This window comes from Haplochromis burtoni, unplaced genomic scaffold (assembly GCF_018398535.1).
Source record: "Haplochromis burtoni strain Fernald_Lab_line unplaced genomic scaffold, NCSU_Asbu1 Contig_380, whole genome shotgun sequence".
In the NCBI taxonomy this organism is placed as follows: Eukaryota; Metazoa; Chordata; class Actinopteri; order Cichliformes; family Cichlidae; genus Haplochromis; species Haplochromis burtoni.
The window spans coordinates 514,521-532,691 of NW_024582741.1; the positions used below are offsets into that span (position 1 = coordinate 514,521).

Here is an 18,171-nt window from a genome sequence, read left to right on the forward strand (position 1 = left end):
GAGATGTCGTGTCGTGTCGTGCAAAAACATGACAGAATTTATGTTATATAAGCCAAAAATGTAATGTCATTATGGTCTTATATGTCAATAAAAGGGTGTTAATCCACATGCACCTTGCAGACATTTCTTTCTTATTTTGGGATGTAAACAATCCTGCTCAGTGTTATCATCAAACCCGGTATCACTAAGGGTGTAGAGACAGAAAATAACACAAACACATTTGCTTACGTTGGAATTTACAAAAACTGAGGGGAAAATGCAAAACAGCTGAATTGTGAATTTATGTCTGTTTTACAGTGTTTGTTTTTGTAATCAAATTTACATAAGTGATATTTATCTCTTCAGTATCAAAAATTAACAAAATGAATGGCTTCAGCCTAAACCCACACAAAGGGGATCATCTCGTCAACTGTACAGTTTTAAAAAGGCAACCCTTTAAAAATGAAAGCTGAATGGATCAGTGAAAACTTCTGTTTGGAAATGCAAAAGCTGGATAATAGTGGGGTTCCACTAAATTAGAAGAATTTCACCTAGCTTTAAAACATAGCCTAATAACCTGCTCCAGCCGAGGCAGAGGGCTGGCCTCAGTGAGCTTGGTTCTGTTGGAGGATTCTTCCTGTTAAAGGAACTTTTTTACTTCTTTCTATCATCCAGTCAAAATCTTTACATTACAATATAAACTAAAACTGGGGTGAATCACATACTGTTCAGTGGTTTGATCACTGCATGCTAAAATCATATATATATAACTATATGTAATATAGAGGGGTAAAAAGGTACAATATTTCCATTTGAAATGCATTTGTGTAGTAGTTTATATTCTAGTGTAGCACTAAATATACTTATATGTTTTCCACCTTCTACTGCTTTATATAACAGAACAGCATCTCACAAGGACACAGGGTAGATTTAGTAAGTCAATAAAGTTTTTTTTATCCTCAGGAAAACAAGTGAAGCAAACAGAAGGGAGTGAGGAACAAGCAGAAACAGCTTCTCTGAAGCAAACGTGTTTGTGAGAAGCAGGACTAGCAATATCACTGGTGCGCAAGAGAGACTACCAATTGTTTATGGTAATTATACCAGTCTATCACCACTAATTTGAGCATGACCACTGATGGTTGAAAATGCTGCACATGTCACCTTTAACTCTGAAAAGCCTGAGAGGGAGAGCTGCCTCAGTAACTCAGGCAATGAGCCAATATAACCATTAAACACCAGGACAGAAATAGGCCACAGTAGCCGCCAACACTTAGCATTCTGTTGTTGTTATCTTTGCTGTTTCTCAATCCTTCCTGACAGCCTTACCATCCTTTGGGGAAGGAAACAGCAGTCACTGGTGATTATGGAGAGCCCACCACCCCCACCTCCACCCCTCACCCAGGGAGCCAAATTATGCCTGCATTAATATTTCATATTACACAAGAGAAACCACATGTGTACTCAGCCCTTTGTCTTTATGTCAAATGAAATGTGCTCGGCAATCATCAGAGGGCGAACCGACGTGGAGGGAGGAGGGGTGAGAGCAGGAGAGGAAGAGGAGGAGAAAAGGAGGAGATGAGGGAGAAGGAGGAGGACAAGAAGTGAGGCAAGTGAGGCAAGAAGCGGAGAGCCGAGGGAAAAGATGAGGCGAGACCAGGTGAGATGAGCAAAGGGACGGGGAAGGGAGGATATGTGGATGCCAACAAAGATGAGGCAGGAAGAGGAGCAAGAAGACATGAAAGTGGTGGAGAGTCTGGAGATAAGGGATTAGGAGAATAGATGAAAGTACAGGAGAGGAAGGAAAAAGTAAAGGGAAAGAGGAGAAGGGAGGAGAAGAAAGGGGGTAAGGGAAATACCTTTGTGCTTTAAATAATGCAGAGAGGTGAAGAAGTAAGCCAGGCTTTGCCAATGGACAAAGAGCCTAATTTGACATTTTGTCTCCATAGTAGAAGGAATACCTTTGAAATACAATGTCAAGCATGCACAGAAATGAGTATTAAAAATATTAATTTGGAAGTTTACAACAGTAACTCCCCCCTCATTTGCTTCATAATAGTTTTATCCAGCTAATACCTTTCAAATGTTCAAATTTCCCAATTAGATTCTTGCAAATCTCACACAATACCACGTGATGAGGGTTGATATGGATCCAAGAAGCTAGTTTTACAAAGGGTGTGCGGTTGCACGCGGGCCATTTTTCAGTACAAATCAAAAATTTCATTTTAAAATCTAATTTTTTTAATTTTTTTTTATTTTTTTTTTTTATTTTTGCCTGTCCCGTTTGGCTCTTTTGCCATCAGAATTGTTGTCTAAAGGCAAAGAAAGATGCCCAACGGATTTACTTTACCAAATTGACCATCCCAGCCTTGCCATAATGGTCCATTTGATTCACCTTTTATTGTTTATTTTATTTTCACTTACTGAATACGGGACAGACTTGACTGGGGGAAAGAAGGGGAGAAAGAAAGAGGGAAAGAGAAACAGCTGAGAAGAGGGACGGGGGAGAAGGGCAAAAACCAAAAACCAACAGAATGAGCAGAAAAAAAAAGAAAAAAAAAATGCATATATCAATCACCTGGATCACCTGCTGAGAAAGAAAAAAGAAAACAAGCAGAAGAGAACAAGAGTAATAGAATAAACAACATCACAATGATATATGGGAATATGACAGTAAATACTAAATATTAAACATTATTGTGCAGCACATAAGATCAACAGAACACAGTGTGCTTTGAGGTAGGAGCCAAAAAGGGTGTAGTTTGTGGGTGTGATCACCCGTGTGTACACCTGTGAGCATGGACGCGCTTGTTTTTTTTAAAAGGTTCCTTCATGTAATGATCTGCTAGAGGGTGTGGGGGGGCCACAGCCCCGTCCTCCAGGGCATGAAGCAGGTATGGAGGAGATCAAAACTCCAGACATCCAGAGGCCCCCAGAACACAAGAGACCAAGGAAGACCAACAGAGGGGCAGCCGCGCCACTGTCCCAGAAAGAGCTGAGGAGAGTCCCAGATGAGGGCTCACTCAGCAGCCGCGGAGCAGAAGCCAGGGGGAGTTGCAGTGACGCGCCCGTGAGCTCCGCCGGCAGCCAGCCGTGCCTGAGTGACCGAGCCCCAGGCCGAGAGGCCGGGGGCACCCCACCTCCGAAGTGGCCCGAGCAAGCCCCAGGCTCCAGGCCCCGATAAGCGGCCGCCAAGGAGTGAGCCGGTGTGTACCTGGACGCCCATCCCCGGACACAAAGAACCACCAACGCACCGATGTCTGAGGGAGTCCGCCACTGGCAGGGGAAGTGGTGGTAGGGGGAGATAGGCCTCCATACCTTGGAGGGCCTAAGATGTCCCCAGAGAGGTGGCGCCTGACACCCAACCTGACATATAGACACAGAAATACAGGCACACACATATACAAACATCCATTCCCACCCTCATGCTCTCATATGCACTTACTCCACACTCAACCAACGTGGAGACAGACATAAAGAGACGCTGTACACACGATCACACTCCCCAAGCGTACTCTAAGCCCCGGGTCTAGGTACCCTTGCCCCTGGAGGGGGGGAACTGCACCCAGACCCAGGTGATGTTACCCTTTACCCTGTTTTTACTCAAATCTAATTTTGAGTAAAAACAATATTTTCATCCTAAACGGTTTGATTCAGTTATTGCCATAATTACTGAAACCCTTTACACACCATTGCTGTGACAAATGCAGCAATGATGTAGCTCATTGGCTTTTGTGTCTTGCAGAGTTAATGAATTATGGCTTAATGAATCATCTAACTCAAGTTTAATGCGAGAGGCCTCAGAGATGTGAACTCTTCTTTGGTTGGTGACAAACCACAGTTTGTTTTATAGTAAGTATGGTTTGTGTGTTGCAACTGTGTGTGACACCTGTCTCCACCTCCCCTTTTTTGAATGTGGATAAATGTGATTAAAGAATCATATCACAAGTTTGGAAGAGTAATTGGACTGGTGATTCATTCAAGGCTTTCTTATAAAATGTCTTGCACTTCATAGTTTTCAGTGTCATATGTACTAAATTTAACTTGTTTGACCTCCAACATTTACTGAAAAAGTACAAAGAAAAAAAATAAAATATGAAATGCTTCAAATACCTAATATCAAACCTCAGGCGTAAATGTAAAGTAATTTGTGCTTAAGGTGGTACACACCCTAACCTTGGCTATTGTGTTGCCCATCTTAAAATAATCAACTATGAATGAAACAGAGTAAACAGTGAAATGTCTGTGAAGGTTCTCAGTCATCCAGGTCATCGTAGTCAAAGGAGCTTGCAAAGCAAAGAAGTCCAGACGCTTTTCTTTGCAAGCTCCTTTGACCAGTAAACAGTGAAGATGCTCAAATCAGTTTGAATTTGCAATCAAACTGCAGAGCTGAATCCCTTATCCATGATTAATGTGAGTTCACATCACCTGTCATTCATTTCACCATTATGCCTTCTGTTTGTTCTCTCCAGTTTTGAAAATGGGAAACAGCATGTAACGAGTAGACACACACACTCAGGCATAATATTATAAACACCAGCTAATATTGTGTTGGTCCCCTTTTTGCTGCCATAACAGCCCTGACCCATCCAGGCATGGACTCCACTAGATTCCTGAAGCTGTGCTGTGTATCTGCACCAAGATGTTAGCAACAGATCCTTTAAATCCTGTAAGTTGTGAGGCGGGGCCTCCGTGAATCAGACTTGTTTGTCTGGAAATCCCACGGATGCTTGATTGAACTGAGATTTGTGTGAATCTGGAGGCCAAGTCAACACCTCTAACTCACTGTTGCACTCCTCAAACCCTTCCTGAAACATTTTTGCTTTGTGGCAGGACTGGAAGAGACCACAGACATCAGGGAATACCATTTCCATGAAAGGATCTGTATGATACTCAGAAATGGTTTGGTAGGTGGTACATGTCGATGCAACATCCACATGAATGGCAGGACTCAAAGTTTTGCATTCGGTTTGCATTCTTCCCATAGTGCATCAGGATGCACACACCTGGCCATCCATGCAATCCGAAAGAAAACATGCTTCTGACCAGGCCACCATCTTCCTTTTCCCTGTGGTTTAGTTCTGATGCTCACTTGCCCGTTGTTGGCGCTTTCTGCAGTGGACAGAGGTTCAGCATGGGCACCCTAGCTGGTCTGCAGCTATTCAGCCCCATACACAACAAAGTGTGATGCACTGTGTGTTTTGAGACTTTTCTATCAGACCCAGCATTCATTTATTCCACAACTTAAGCTTCAATATCTCATCTGTTGGATTGGACCACTCAGAGCAGTCTTCACTCCCCATGTGCATCAGTGATCCTCGGCCATCCGTGACCTTGTCTCTGGTTCACCACTGTTCCTTCCTTGCACTGCTTTTGATAAATCCTGATCACTGCAGACCTGGTACACCCCACAAGAGCTGCATTTTGGAGATGTTTTGACCCAGCCGCCTAGTTGTGTGTATATGTGTGTGTATTGCCTCATCTTAAATGTTAAAGGACTTGTATATGCACTGATTTTATAGACCAGAACTATAATACATGTATATAAAAGTCAAGCTGCCCCATCCACTTGCTGTTCAAACCTTTTGTTTTTGAGGGGCAGCCAATGTGAAAGACAAAAATATGGAAGGACATTAAAGCAGCTCATGTTCAACTGTGGATGAAATGAGCAGTTTCAATAAGGCCCAGTATACAAAGGAGGGTTCTTTTTGGCAGTTAGGCTTAGATAACCTGCCCAAAAGTAATGGACACACAACACAAGAGTTTACCCCCCTAAACATATAAAAAAACAGGAGAAAGTGGTTACAGAAGGAAGCGGCAACTCATCTCTACTTACTCATTCTAAATACAGATCAAAATTCAGCTAATACAAGCACTTATGTGGCTGGTTGGTTGAAAGGGAAGCAAATGATCCTCAGCAGGTAGCAGCCATCTTGGTTCCTTATATAGGCTGTAGTCCTTGAGCTGGAGCCAGTCATGTGTACGCTGTAGTCTTTCCATCCAGGCGGCCACCTGCACAGTGCAAATAGCATGCTTTCTCCCCACAATACAGACGTCTTCATGGCAGGAAGCACATAATGAAACAAACACGACTGTAGTCGTAATGCCACAAGTGGGGTTTCTCTTGTTGTTAAAAAAGATGTGTACACACACACAAGCTGTCCATCCAGCGCCTTTTAAAAGACAGGGTTTATTCTAGAGGTTCAAAATTTGGAGGAAAAACAGCTTCTTTTCACAAAAATCTACTTTTTAAGATTTTCACGGTTGCTCATTACATGCACACTCTTAACACAGGGCTATTAGCTGGTTGGTTGGCTGATTAAGGCTATCTTGCTTGTAGCTGAGTGTGTTCCCATCAAGCTGAGATTGCTACAGCCTCTTGTTAACCCTCGTTGTATGAAACTACCCAGTGGCCCACCTTCAAGCACACTTACCAGCCTCCTCTTCCCAAACCACTCTTGCTACCAACAATTATGTCAGCATGTGTGTGCGTGCACAACAGTGTATTTGTGTGTCTGTGACAGTGTGTGTCTTAGTCCCTCTCACTAGCTAGGAAGTTAGCAGCAGCCACTCTGAGAGCGCTTCAATATCCTCTCACTGTAACCTGATTATTAATTACAGTCTGCCTCTAGCTGACCGCGGCCCAAACACTGTCTGGCACAGTTACCAAGGAGACAAAGTCATTCACAAACAAGATTCAGCAAAAACACATTTGAGTGCATTCACGGCAATGCGGTTTCACAGTCCTCCTGTCTATTCGCGTCTTTCTGAACGGTGGTGGTTAAAGTATTTTAATTAAGAGCCATGCCGATCAAAAGTTATGCAATCAGGCCATATATAAGTGAAAAGTGTTAACGACCAGTTGACACCTCTTATTTTAGTTTGGCATAATCTCAGAAGTGCCATAACTCCTGAAACACTCAAGATGAAACCCATCATCTGCTCGCAAAACTGCAAGTTGATCAAAGCGACTGCATGCCAGAAAGTCAGTCATGCCTGAGCTGTACAGCACTCAGCAGTAATCAACCTGGAGCTATGCCTGCAGCGAGGCCGGGGGACATCAGTCTTTAAATGGGCTGCTGGCAATCAGCTGAGTGTGTGTGTGTCTGTGTGTGTGTGCTTGTAACACACTTATGGTGAGATGGAGAGCAGATTAAGTGCTTGCTAGCAGCAAAATATGGCTTATAATGTTACACAAGTGTGTTGTTATTTTAGTACTGGTCATACAGTGCTGTTGACACTCATATTCACGTGCATATGCACATCAGTAACATGCTTATAGTCTGTCACACCGTAGTAGACAAAATGTGCAATGAAAATTAAATCAAACATATAACACCAAGAAGTTAGCATACCTGTGTGCAAACAGAGTTTGATCTCCAGCCTGCAACTTCATACCGCAAATATGATGCGTGTAAAATTAGGGAGCGGCGAGTAAACGTCCCTTTGGACCCTGCTAGTGGACGTTGTGGTGGTGGAGGGGCTGGAATAGCAGACAGTAATGCTGGGTAGCAGAAGTACTGGCATGTCAGAGGAAGAGATTTTGCAGCTTAAAGAAAATGCCAAATTGGGAGAGTGAGACATGTTGGTGTGCATGATGCAATGCATCTCAAATTGTCTGCCTGAACTAGCTCGCAGGCTACTCCGTCCTTTCTAAGTCACAGAACAGAGCATTTGCTACTGTCTGAAATAAGAATAAAGAATCTACAGTAAAGTCTGCCAAATACAATACACAGGCTCCACAGTAACATTTCAATGCAGCAAAAGCAGCCTATTCATAGTGAGATCCAAATATGCTTTTTCTCCCAATACTTAATATGTGCAAATTTAATGATAGAATCGATCTTTGTCAGAATGGAAGAGAAATTGTGCAAATTCTTCAAAAACCTTTTATATCTGCTCTCTTTAAATTACACTGAAGGTGTTGTATGGGATTCAAATCAGCGATATACTTGGCCAGGTCATAGTTTCACTTTTTTCTTCTGTAGCTTTGGCTATGGCTCATTGTAATGTCTCACTATTCCCCTTCTTCCAGGCATCTGCTACTGGGAGTCGTCTCATCACCCAGTATATCCACAGGCAACAGTTATGAATGTCATTTGCCCAGAAGTTTCTGCTCTCAAGCCTCATTACACACCAGTTTCCCATTTTCATTGGTACTGTGCTCTTGACTATTCCCTTTCACTATGGACTTGGTCAGGTTCATGCTGAACATGCTGAGCTCCCTCTGACCTGGGCCCACTTCCATGAGTAAGTGATTGTATGAGACATAAGTCATATATGAAACAAAAACATTAACCACTGGAAGAAATGGGGATTTCTCTTTCCCTGATTTCTCATTTGGGTCATAAGACCCAAGAATGTGCTCCTGATATTCACCAGGCTTCTCTTCATGTTATTTTGCAAAGTTTAACCTTCAGGTTTTGTGGAGCAACCACAGGTTTTTTTTTTCTTGGACATCGTCCAAATCATTGATATATTGCAATGTCCTTCAGACAATCTGAGCTCTCAGACAAACTCTGATTTCCAATGATAACCCCTGTGCCAAGTCTGCAGCACTCGTCCATCTGCAAGATTGTGCATGTAGAGAACTGCCAGTGTTGTGATTTTAAAACTGCTGTGACTCTGATTAGTGGTACTGCAGATTTTGCCTATCCTTTTCCAGTTGTTTTAAATTCCCGTGGAGACCTTTTTCCACATGAAACCTTATTGCAGACCTCCAGCATCAAGTTTCTGTTTCACAGTCTATATTTTCAGTAGATTCATTAGTTTTTCTTAAAGCATTGGTTTGATTGTTCAGAAAGCAAAACCTGCGTGTTTTATGATACTGTGGTTGTGTCACTTTACATAGGTATTTGCCTTCAGAGGGCCTACAGAGAGGGGTTTTCAGCCTACACAAATGTGCTTCTATGCAGTCGTCCAATAAATACATCAGCATGTAGCTCAACGTGGATGACCCTCTGCATAGGCTGAATGCTGATTGCTTGACAAGTGGGCCGGAACAGAAAGGCAGTGACAGCAGAAGAGCATGAAAAGCACAGACTGTTGCTGCAGTGGATACTTTTCATTGTTTTTCACACTTGGCTTCACTTCAGTTCTTTGTGTGTTCTTTCTGTGGTTGTCTGAAGGACCAATGACAACACAAGCAAACGTAGCCCACAGAACGGTTGTACCATATATACTTTGGACGCTGTTTCTATCTGGCAACAGATGCTCTCTGCAGTCCACTATAGTCTGCCAACTGCCAATGGAGAACCACACTCAGTTCAGTACTGTGCTTGTCAGATATTAGAAATCATACAACTGTTGAAAGGTTATACAAACTTAAAACATTTGTCATTAGAATAGTTTTGGTGATACACTCTTAAGTAGGTGAGGTTAGTCTGTTATATCTTCAGATGTCTTGAAACACATTTTCTTCCTGATCAAACAGTAGCAAAACCAATTTTCCATAATTTATTGTTTAAATGCAAGTGATTTATTAACAGCCATTTGCCATTAGCTCTTAGTTCTAAACTTTCCACTGACTTATTTTAACTTTCATGTTCTTGGCTAAATTAAAAGCATACCACTGCAAGACGAGTGATGGAAGTCGCCACTTGTCTTGTCACCGCTTAAGCTAGCAAAGAAGATGGAGCAACTACATCAGGGCAAAGTCTGGAGGTCCTGGTCACATCAGTCCCCGGGTGCTGAAGTTGCCCAGCTGTCTGGCATCCTGCAGCAGACTCAGGGTGAAGAGATGCTGCAGGATGCCAGACAGCTGGGCAGCACAGGTGCTGGTGCTATGGAAGACATCATGTTTAGTGCCGGTACCAAAGAAAGCCATCCCACCAGTTACCTTGATGTCAAAGGTCATGAAGGTGCTGGAGAGACTGGTTCTTGCCAGACTTAGCTTACAAGTGAAACATCCTCTCGACCTGCTTCAGTTTGCATCTTGTAGGGATGGACAGTAATGTTATTTACCCTTTGCAGCATACTTACTTTCACCACTGGTGGTACTGGTGCCATTGTGAGAATTACGTTTTGTTTTTGTTTTTTTCCAGTGTCTTTAATACCACCCAATTTGAATGTGTGCTTTCTGTCTGTAGTCTTCTTTTCAGCTTCGGTCAATCAGTGTAGGAACAAATGCATTGCACGTGCATCACACAAACAATGGCCCATAGGATTTCTGCATTTTAAAAGCTCCTACCTTTGAAGCACACAATGATTGCCACTGTGATTATTTAGGATTTCTTAAACGATTATGTAGTGTTTTAGTTTCATGTAAACTTATTGACATTTGAACGTGACTTATTGGGCTCTGCTTTGAACACAAGCACAGGTTTTTGACAGTTCCAGTGAAATATACAGTGGCCCTGAGAGGCCAAACGGACTGCAACTTAAGAAAACACCAGTAATAAGCAAAATGCTGCAAAAGCACACTAAACACAACGACAACGGAAATAGGAATCCACTAGCTCGATAGCTACCCAGGAGCTCGAGGGTCACTGGAGCCGCCGAGAACGGCACAACTCCCAGCACATCATTTTCAGATCACCGCGGTCTTTCGCTACTCGGGTTAAACGTAATATATAAGTCACTTAGATAACCTAAAAATGTTATTGTTGGGCTTTTTCAGTGTTTTATTTGTTCGTGAGTAAATCGGTTTGGCTGAGATTAAAGTTATTAGATTATTAGATTAAATAGAACTTTATTAATCCATCGGGTGGGTTCCTCCGGGATTTTCACACAGCTGAATAAACGTCAAACAGAAAACTGATTAAACAGAAGTGTGAGAGGGTCGAGACTTTACGCCAGTTTCCTGTTATATTTTAGATAGCAAGGAGCAGACAGCCGAGTTTATTAAACCCCACCGAGACAGCGCTGACGCAAATCTGAAGGCTAGACTGTCCAATTTCACAGCCGTTTACTTCCGGTCTACCCGACCTTCTGAGGACCCCACGAAGGCCGGGTCCTCAGGAAGATGCAGCCCATGAATTTGGACACGACCTAGGTGTGTTTTATCATGATTCATATAATACTGATGACGGATTTTTAGGCTAATAGTTAGGCTAACACACGTACCTCCCATCTTTTCTTTCCTCACAAAACCGATAGATCCTCCACTTCTTTTAAAATTCTCCCAGCGCAATTCTTAGCATATTTTGGTTCCTGCAACTGATCCGTTGGGTTATTGTCTCCCCAGAAACACTTCCCTTGTGCTCTTGGGAATCTGTTTTTTCCTATTTCCGTTGTCATTTTTCCTATTTCCGTTGTGTTTTGTGTGCTTTGGCAGCGTTTTTCTTATTGCTGGTGTTTTCTTAAGTTGCAGTCCGTTTGGCCTCTCAGAGGAACCGTAGAAATACACCATAAGAAGTTCAGCAAAATGCTCCACATTAATGCACTTTACACTAATACTTTTGGCAATCTAATCATGCATTCACAATTAATGTAACAGGTGCAGGACCTTGCCAAGGAGCCGCCTCTCCCCATCCTTCTAGAAATGTGTGCATGCATGTTTAATCAGATGGAAAAGCCTGTTGTTCTTTGAAGGATCAAGGGGTTATCTGCAGCACTTACCATAATGCTGCAGCAACGTTTCAGTGGGCCAAGTGAAAAGTTTGAATTCATGCTGCTGGTGTACAGTTAAGAGTCTATGATCAACAGTCTGCATCACCACCTTAGTTTTTGGTAGTTTTTGTAGGAATGATACCATCATCAGATGGTAATATATGTACTGAAACTGCACCATACTTGGACATAAATAGGCGTTTAATTGTGAAAATGTAAAGCTGATAACAGAGGCCTGTGGAGAAAGGATGGTGCAACTAAAAGCATCATTTGTTCTTTCATTAAAGTGTTTAGAGCTGCGGCTAGATCATTTTTAAAAAGCCTGTGATCAATTGCTGCCTAATGCAATTTTGTGGCTATAATAATTTCTAATTTTTAATATTGATCGGGGATCAGCTTTGCATTTTAAAACTCTCCTTTGTAGCAAGCAATTGTTTCCCTTCTGCTTCTTTTCTGTTATATTCCTTTGAAAAACACAAAAAAATGTGAGATTCTATATCACTAATAACAAGCTAAGATGTTGCCTTTGTAATGTTGATTTAGCAACTTTTTCATGTTCATTGTCATCTCTATTGAGTTTAAACATAGGAGAGTCAAAACTGATATGCTAGTCTGAGAATTTATTATAAGGTATTGCATATTTGGCTAATCTATTTCTTCCTTTAATGGTCCTTTCATTACTGTCTGCAAAGGTTGGAGAATGGAACTGTCTCACTTGTCTGCCCAGTTATATTTTTACATCATGACAGATGGGGTGGATAAGTAGGTGGTGGGTGTGGTGTCTCCCCATCGGTAAGAGAGGATTATGTGCTGGGAACTTTGGAGGCAAACACAAGTAGAATAAATATATAGAGAGCATGGAGTGCCATTCTGTATGGACAACAACTGTATGGACTGCCATCCAGTGGGTGTAAAACCTCCAATGGAGATTAAAAGTATTTTTCTAATAGCAGCTGGGGGAGGAAACACAGTTAACATGTATTGAGTGTGTTTGGGATCTTGCTAGATGAAACAATAGGACTATTCACTGCACATGAATGTAACCAGCACTGTTGTGAAGCAAACATCTCTTTATGGGGGTAAATATGCTTCACCTGTCTGGTGTTACATTATATTGTACGTTTATATCCTGTTTTTCATACATAATAAGAATTACCATCCAAACAGTCGCTAAAATTAAATGATCAGGATAGCAAACAAACAGAGATGGATTTTTGTTTCTTTTTATTTCCTTTTTTTCCTCTCTCATAACAGTTTTGAGTTTGAGTTAAGTTTTCTTGTTCTTTTTGACGAGGTAGCTTCTGTAGTAGAAGTTACTGAAGAGAATGATGAGGCTGAGAGAATATGCCAAAACGGTGATGTTCATAGAGTCAGGGAAGTCACAGTCAGCAAACAGATTGTAGCTGGTATGGATAGTCACTATGAAAAACTGGAGCTGTAAAGAGAAACAATAGCATGATGGTAGACTTCCAGGGCACTGAGTACAAGAAAATTACAAGAGGATGGTCACATAAGAGATGAAAGCAGTAGGGGATAACAGTTAGGCAATTTTCATACTTGCTATATGAGCTATATAGGCTTGAACACTTTCAGCAAGTTCCTCTGTATATTGGGTGTAGAGTGGTTGGAGAAATATCCACAGTCTTGTATATAGAAAATGGACAAAGCCATGTTGATGTTACCAAGTTATTAGTGAATAATGAATAATGAATTAGTGAATGGTTGTCTTGAAGGGGCTCTTTTACCTTGCTGTTTTCAAACGACAAGAAAGGAGTGAAACAGAGGGGCACTACATGCTTATAGGGTAGTGACATGCCAGACACATGGGCAAGCTTACTCTCTCACTGGACCATAAGTTACAATTTTATATATAATATTATATTTTATATATAAAAAAAACCTGAGTTAAAATTGAGTTGTCTTCAGTGTGACTGGAAATCAGTGGTTAAGACCATAAACTGTCCCAGAAAAGACAAGCAAGAGTTATTTTCCCCACTGACCTTTACAGAAACCAGAGAAGTTTGCCCTCTGCTGGCCATTAAAAAGAATGCTTACTTAAGCCCATCTTTTACATACAGTCTATGGAAATGACTCCAAAGTTATTCTTTAGTTACTCGTAAAAAGGAATGAAATTATATGTAATATTGATGATGTCATTATTAATCTTACACCCAGTGACGCTCACATGGAAACAAAAATAGTAAAGATTAGTTATCTTGCAGTATGTGGTGATTTTTTGATCGTTTCTCAGTAACATATGTTGATATTTCTTGTGTAACCATATACATATCATTTAGATACTATGCAATATGACTGTTTTTTTCTTTTTCTTTTATAAAAACAGAGTAGGGTTGTCAGCAGAGAGTAACACGGGCAAAAGTACTCATTAAAAAAAGAAAATAAGTCACCATGTGAAGGTGTCCATTGGATTCATAAAGCTAGTCACGAGTGAACTACCTCAGCTTCAGTTAACTAAATTGTAAAGACAAGTGTTAATGATGGCTTGGGGGTCGTTTTGAAGGTCAGTGCAATTCATGTCACAGAATGGCAGTCAGGCACCATACTGACCTATATAAGCTGAAGCCATAAGGGAAAGAAAAAAATACAGGATGCATTGTCTTTTCATTAGACTATAAGTAGAAAACAGATGGTCCAGTAGTTAGCTGAGGAGCATCAGTGCTGCTAATCTGTCTCGTTTTGCCAGCAGTCAGTCAGAACAATGACAAACCAATCAGGAAGCCTACACGTTAAGCTCATCAAAACCAAATTATTAAGCCTCTGAGATCTAAGTCGTCATTGGTGATGACTAAGCCTATCAGAATAAGGACTTTTTGGTCTTATTTAAGTGTGAGAGAACAAAGAAAATATTTCTAACTGACAAACATCCACCACTTTTTATATTTTTTCCCCATAAAGCCAGTTCTGGCTTTTTCCAGGATTATCACCTTTGATGGCTTAGTAGTTGTTGTTATTGTACAAGCTCCTAAAGTACACATAGCAGAATCAGGAAGGTGACTGCCTTTATGCTACAGATAGAAATACAGACTGACGGCTTAATGAACCATAATGAACTATCCAAAAACATAAAAGGGAGCTAAAAATTAAGAGGAGATCATTTTTAAGTTAGAGGATGATCACTGTAAAATGAATGTGAATGAGATGCATACAGACCAGCTGTAGGGTGGTGAGGTAACGTTTCCACCACAAGTATTTGGTCATGCTTGGTCCCACAGCTGCCAGGCCGTAATACATGTACATCACGATATGGACGAGGGAGTTAATCAGACCTATCAGGAAAGCTGTAGACAGACACTCTGAATGAGAACCATATATTATCCTGAATATTTCTGTTTGCTGCTCAAAGACTCTTATTCACAACATTTTGTAAAACTGGACTAGTGGGTTGTACTCACACTGTCCACCAGCCACATATTTAACCCCAGCCCACCAGTTGAAGATCATTGTGGCGTGATGGTAGACATGGAGGAAGGTCAGTTGACTGTTCTTCTTCCTTAGGATAAAAAATATCTGAATCACAGAATCACACAAAGACAGTTAGGCAGAAGCGTCTTGCAGCCATGAAAATACATGCTCGTATAAGCTTGCTTGAAACTCACAGTGTCACAGAGCTCTATAACTTTGGAGAAGTAGAACCACCAGCACACTCTGGCCATCTGTCCAAAATTATAAAAAGTATATTATTAACCTTCGTGCACTGCAGTTCAAAAACCAATTTACAAAATATTATATATATATATGACTATATATATATTAATATATAATATAATATATATATAAATATATAATATATATATATATATTATATATATGCATATATACTATATATATACACACAGTTCTGTAAAAAATATTGAGCCATGAGCATTCTTTACAGTTCTCTATGAAAATTGGAAATGCAGAGATTTACTGAAATATGCAAACATAAATGGAAACAATTCTGTACAATTCCAATGAGCTGCAAAGTCCAACTTTATGAACACCTTTATTCTTAAACACAGCCTCAACTCTCTTAGGATACTTTCTTATAATGTTTCCTATTTCTCAAAGACAGGACTGTCAAATGCTGTTTATCTGATGTAGACAGCTTTTTAGGCCTGCCACCTCTTCTATTATGACATGATGTCAGTAACAAAGGATCCAATTTAAAATTGGCTCTTTGCTAAATTGTCTATTATGTGTAGACAAAACACTGTCTCATCAGTTGGCATTAAGTGGGTTAAAAAAACAAAAGAACTTTCTTTTGAAAATGGTCAGGTACAAGGACTGGACTGAAAATAAGTGAAAAAGCAGCCAATGTCCAAAGAACTTCAGAAAGCCTGGAGAGCTATTGCTCTGCAAAACAGTCTGGCTGCTCAGAAACAAAATCCAAAGAAATGGCTCGACAGTTTTTTCACAGTAGTGTACATGTCAAAATTAATTTAGTGAAAAACATTTACCCTCATGGCCAATGGGCTGTCACTGTAGTCCACTGGCTGGCACAGCAGACTGTATCCTGCCAACCAGGAAGAGGTTGTAAACTGTAAAGAGAAAAGATGCTCTCATCTCTGCTTGTTTTTTCTTTCATTTAGCAAAATGACGTTTCATTAAATAGGTAAAAATCCTTTACCAAATATTCCGTGAAGGAATAGGACACATGAACCATGCGGGACCATTTGATCTTTAAATCATGCTGTACACGGTGAAAATGTAGCCACTGATGCGCGGCACAGACTCCCAAACAGAGCCGATGGTAAAATTTCTGTTTACACTCCGACAGATGTGGATTGCTTTAGGTGGTGTTTCTGTCCAAAATTACCTATATTAAACTATTTTATAGCTCACATTAGGATTTTACAGATTCACAAACTTTGACAGCCATTTGGACGGTTTATTTTTTTTTATGATCTATTTGCTCTGTGTGTTTTATATGCCAATAACTGTTTTAAGAGAGTTGACATGCAAGTACTAGAATCCACCAGCTACAAACTGCTACAAACTGAAACCACTGGGAAGTGAAGTGAGTTACAGTGATTATCTCAGAAGAGTGGAAGGTTCTGTTGGCATTTATGTATAACTGGACCCAGAAGAGATACAGCAGGGATTGAAGGACACCCCCAGTGGTTCTGTGTCCATCCCCCAAAACATCAGAGCTCTTTTGGTCCCATGAGTAACATCTACACAACATTAAGCAGGTGGTTTTAGTGTCATTGGAAGTTGTTGTATTATCCTATACTGACTTCCTTTTAGCTGCTCTGAATTCCCGTTCCCCGTTGTCTTTTCCGATAGTTCCTTCAAGCAGTATGGTATTTACCTCATAGAACATGTAGGCAGACAGGCAGACCATGGCAAAGTTGTAAACTATCAAGACAGGTCTGAGGTTGACTGGCTGCCTCCTTGCCATTAGCTTTGGCCCCACCCATATAGTGATCAAGTAACACAGGAAGACACAGCTAATTGGCACAGGAGAATAGACCAGAAGCCAGTTGTCTGTCCTTTTGTCTAAATGACAAGAAGGTGAGAGAAAAGCAGAAAGACCTTTAGAAAAAAATAAACTGCTAATCTCTAAGAAAAAAAAATGGGTAAATTAATTTACATGCCTCCTTTTTCCAAAATCCCATGGTAAAATAACTGGACTTTCTGCCACACAGTGAGCGCTTGAAAATCCTGAAACAGAAAAAAACAAGAGAAACTTTGATTTGCAAAGCTGAAGCAAACACAAACGTTTTAAAATGAAATAATATAAGTCTCTCACAAAAAAACAGGAAACATCAAACACCTTTTCTGGTATAATGATCACACCTGCTTATATGGCATTTATAATGTTCTACATTATTGATTTTTCTAATATTGTGTTCATTCTGCAAAGGCCAAACATGATTTGTCACTGCATTAAAGTTTCATTTTGTTGTATTGGACTGGACGAGGTCTGGTTTCAAAACCCTCATCATAAGATGATGACTACACATAAAGTCATTTGCCGTTTTTTTGGTACAAACCACAAAATGTACTCATATAAACTTTTTTATATCAGTACAACTAACTGTTCCCAGCACTTTGCACGCTCATAAATAGTACTCTTCTCAAAAAGTACTTTGCAACAAACAACACCTCGCTGCAAAATTGATTAAACTACCAGGAGATAATCTGGATTACAATTTAAGGATTATGTGCACTAATCCAAACGTATCTCTTTTGATAATGGATGATAACTAATAATCCTCTTGATGAGTGGCTGACTGATGTGGACGACAGGGTGACACGTGTCCTGGTGTGATTAAAGTATTACAGTGCTGCCATCTAGTGTCTGAAGATGAAAGTTGCGTGCACAGCAGGTGTGTTTCTCTTTACTTCACCATCAGACTCCTCTTGTGGTTTTGTGCATGTTTGCCTCAGGCTTGGGTAGAACTTAAGAAATATACAGTCTTTTTACAGATAAACTGGATCACTACTACTCTGAACTGCTATGTCTCAGAAGAGTTGATTCATTAGTTTCACTATTATATATATAAAAAAGGGAAAAAAAATACAAGAAGGGGGAAATCTGTATCTGTATCCCACCGGGAGGAGGCCCCGGGGCAGACCCAGGACACGCTGGAGAGATTATATCTCTCGGCTGGCCTGGGAATGCCTTGGTATTCCCCCGGA

At 40.7% G+C, this 18,171-nt stretch overlaps 1 protein-coding gene across 1 annotated transcript in view; it reads right to left on the reverse strand.

Annotated features, from left to right (window-relative positions):
- Positions 1-12,752: 12,752 nt before the first annotated feature.
- The window catches only part of elovl8a (ELOVL fatty acid elongase 8a), a 7,578-nt gene continuing 2,159 nt past the window's right edge, over positions 12,753-18,171 (reverse strand). Inside the window, exons 2-8 of the mRNA XM_042229100.1 lie at positions 17,124-17,190; positions 16,838-17,025; positions 15,984-16,064; positions 15,144-15,200; positions 14,940-15,054; positions 14,698-14,825; positions 12,753-12,961 (exon numbers count right to left, since the gene is read on the reverse strand). Of these exons, the coding sequence (XP_042085034.1) occupies positions 12,794-12,961; positions 14,698-14,825; positions 14,940-15,054; positions 15,144-15,200; positions 15,984-16,064; positions 16,838-17,025; positions 17,124-17,190 (804 nt within the window). The 3' untranslated portion in view covers positions 12,753-12,793. The remainder of the gene's footprint in view (positions 12,962-14,697; positions 14,826-14,939; positions 15,055-15,143; positions 15,201-15,983; positions 16,065-16,837; positions 17,026-17,123; positions 17,191-18,171) is intronic.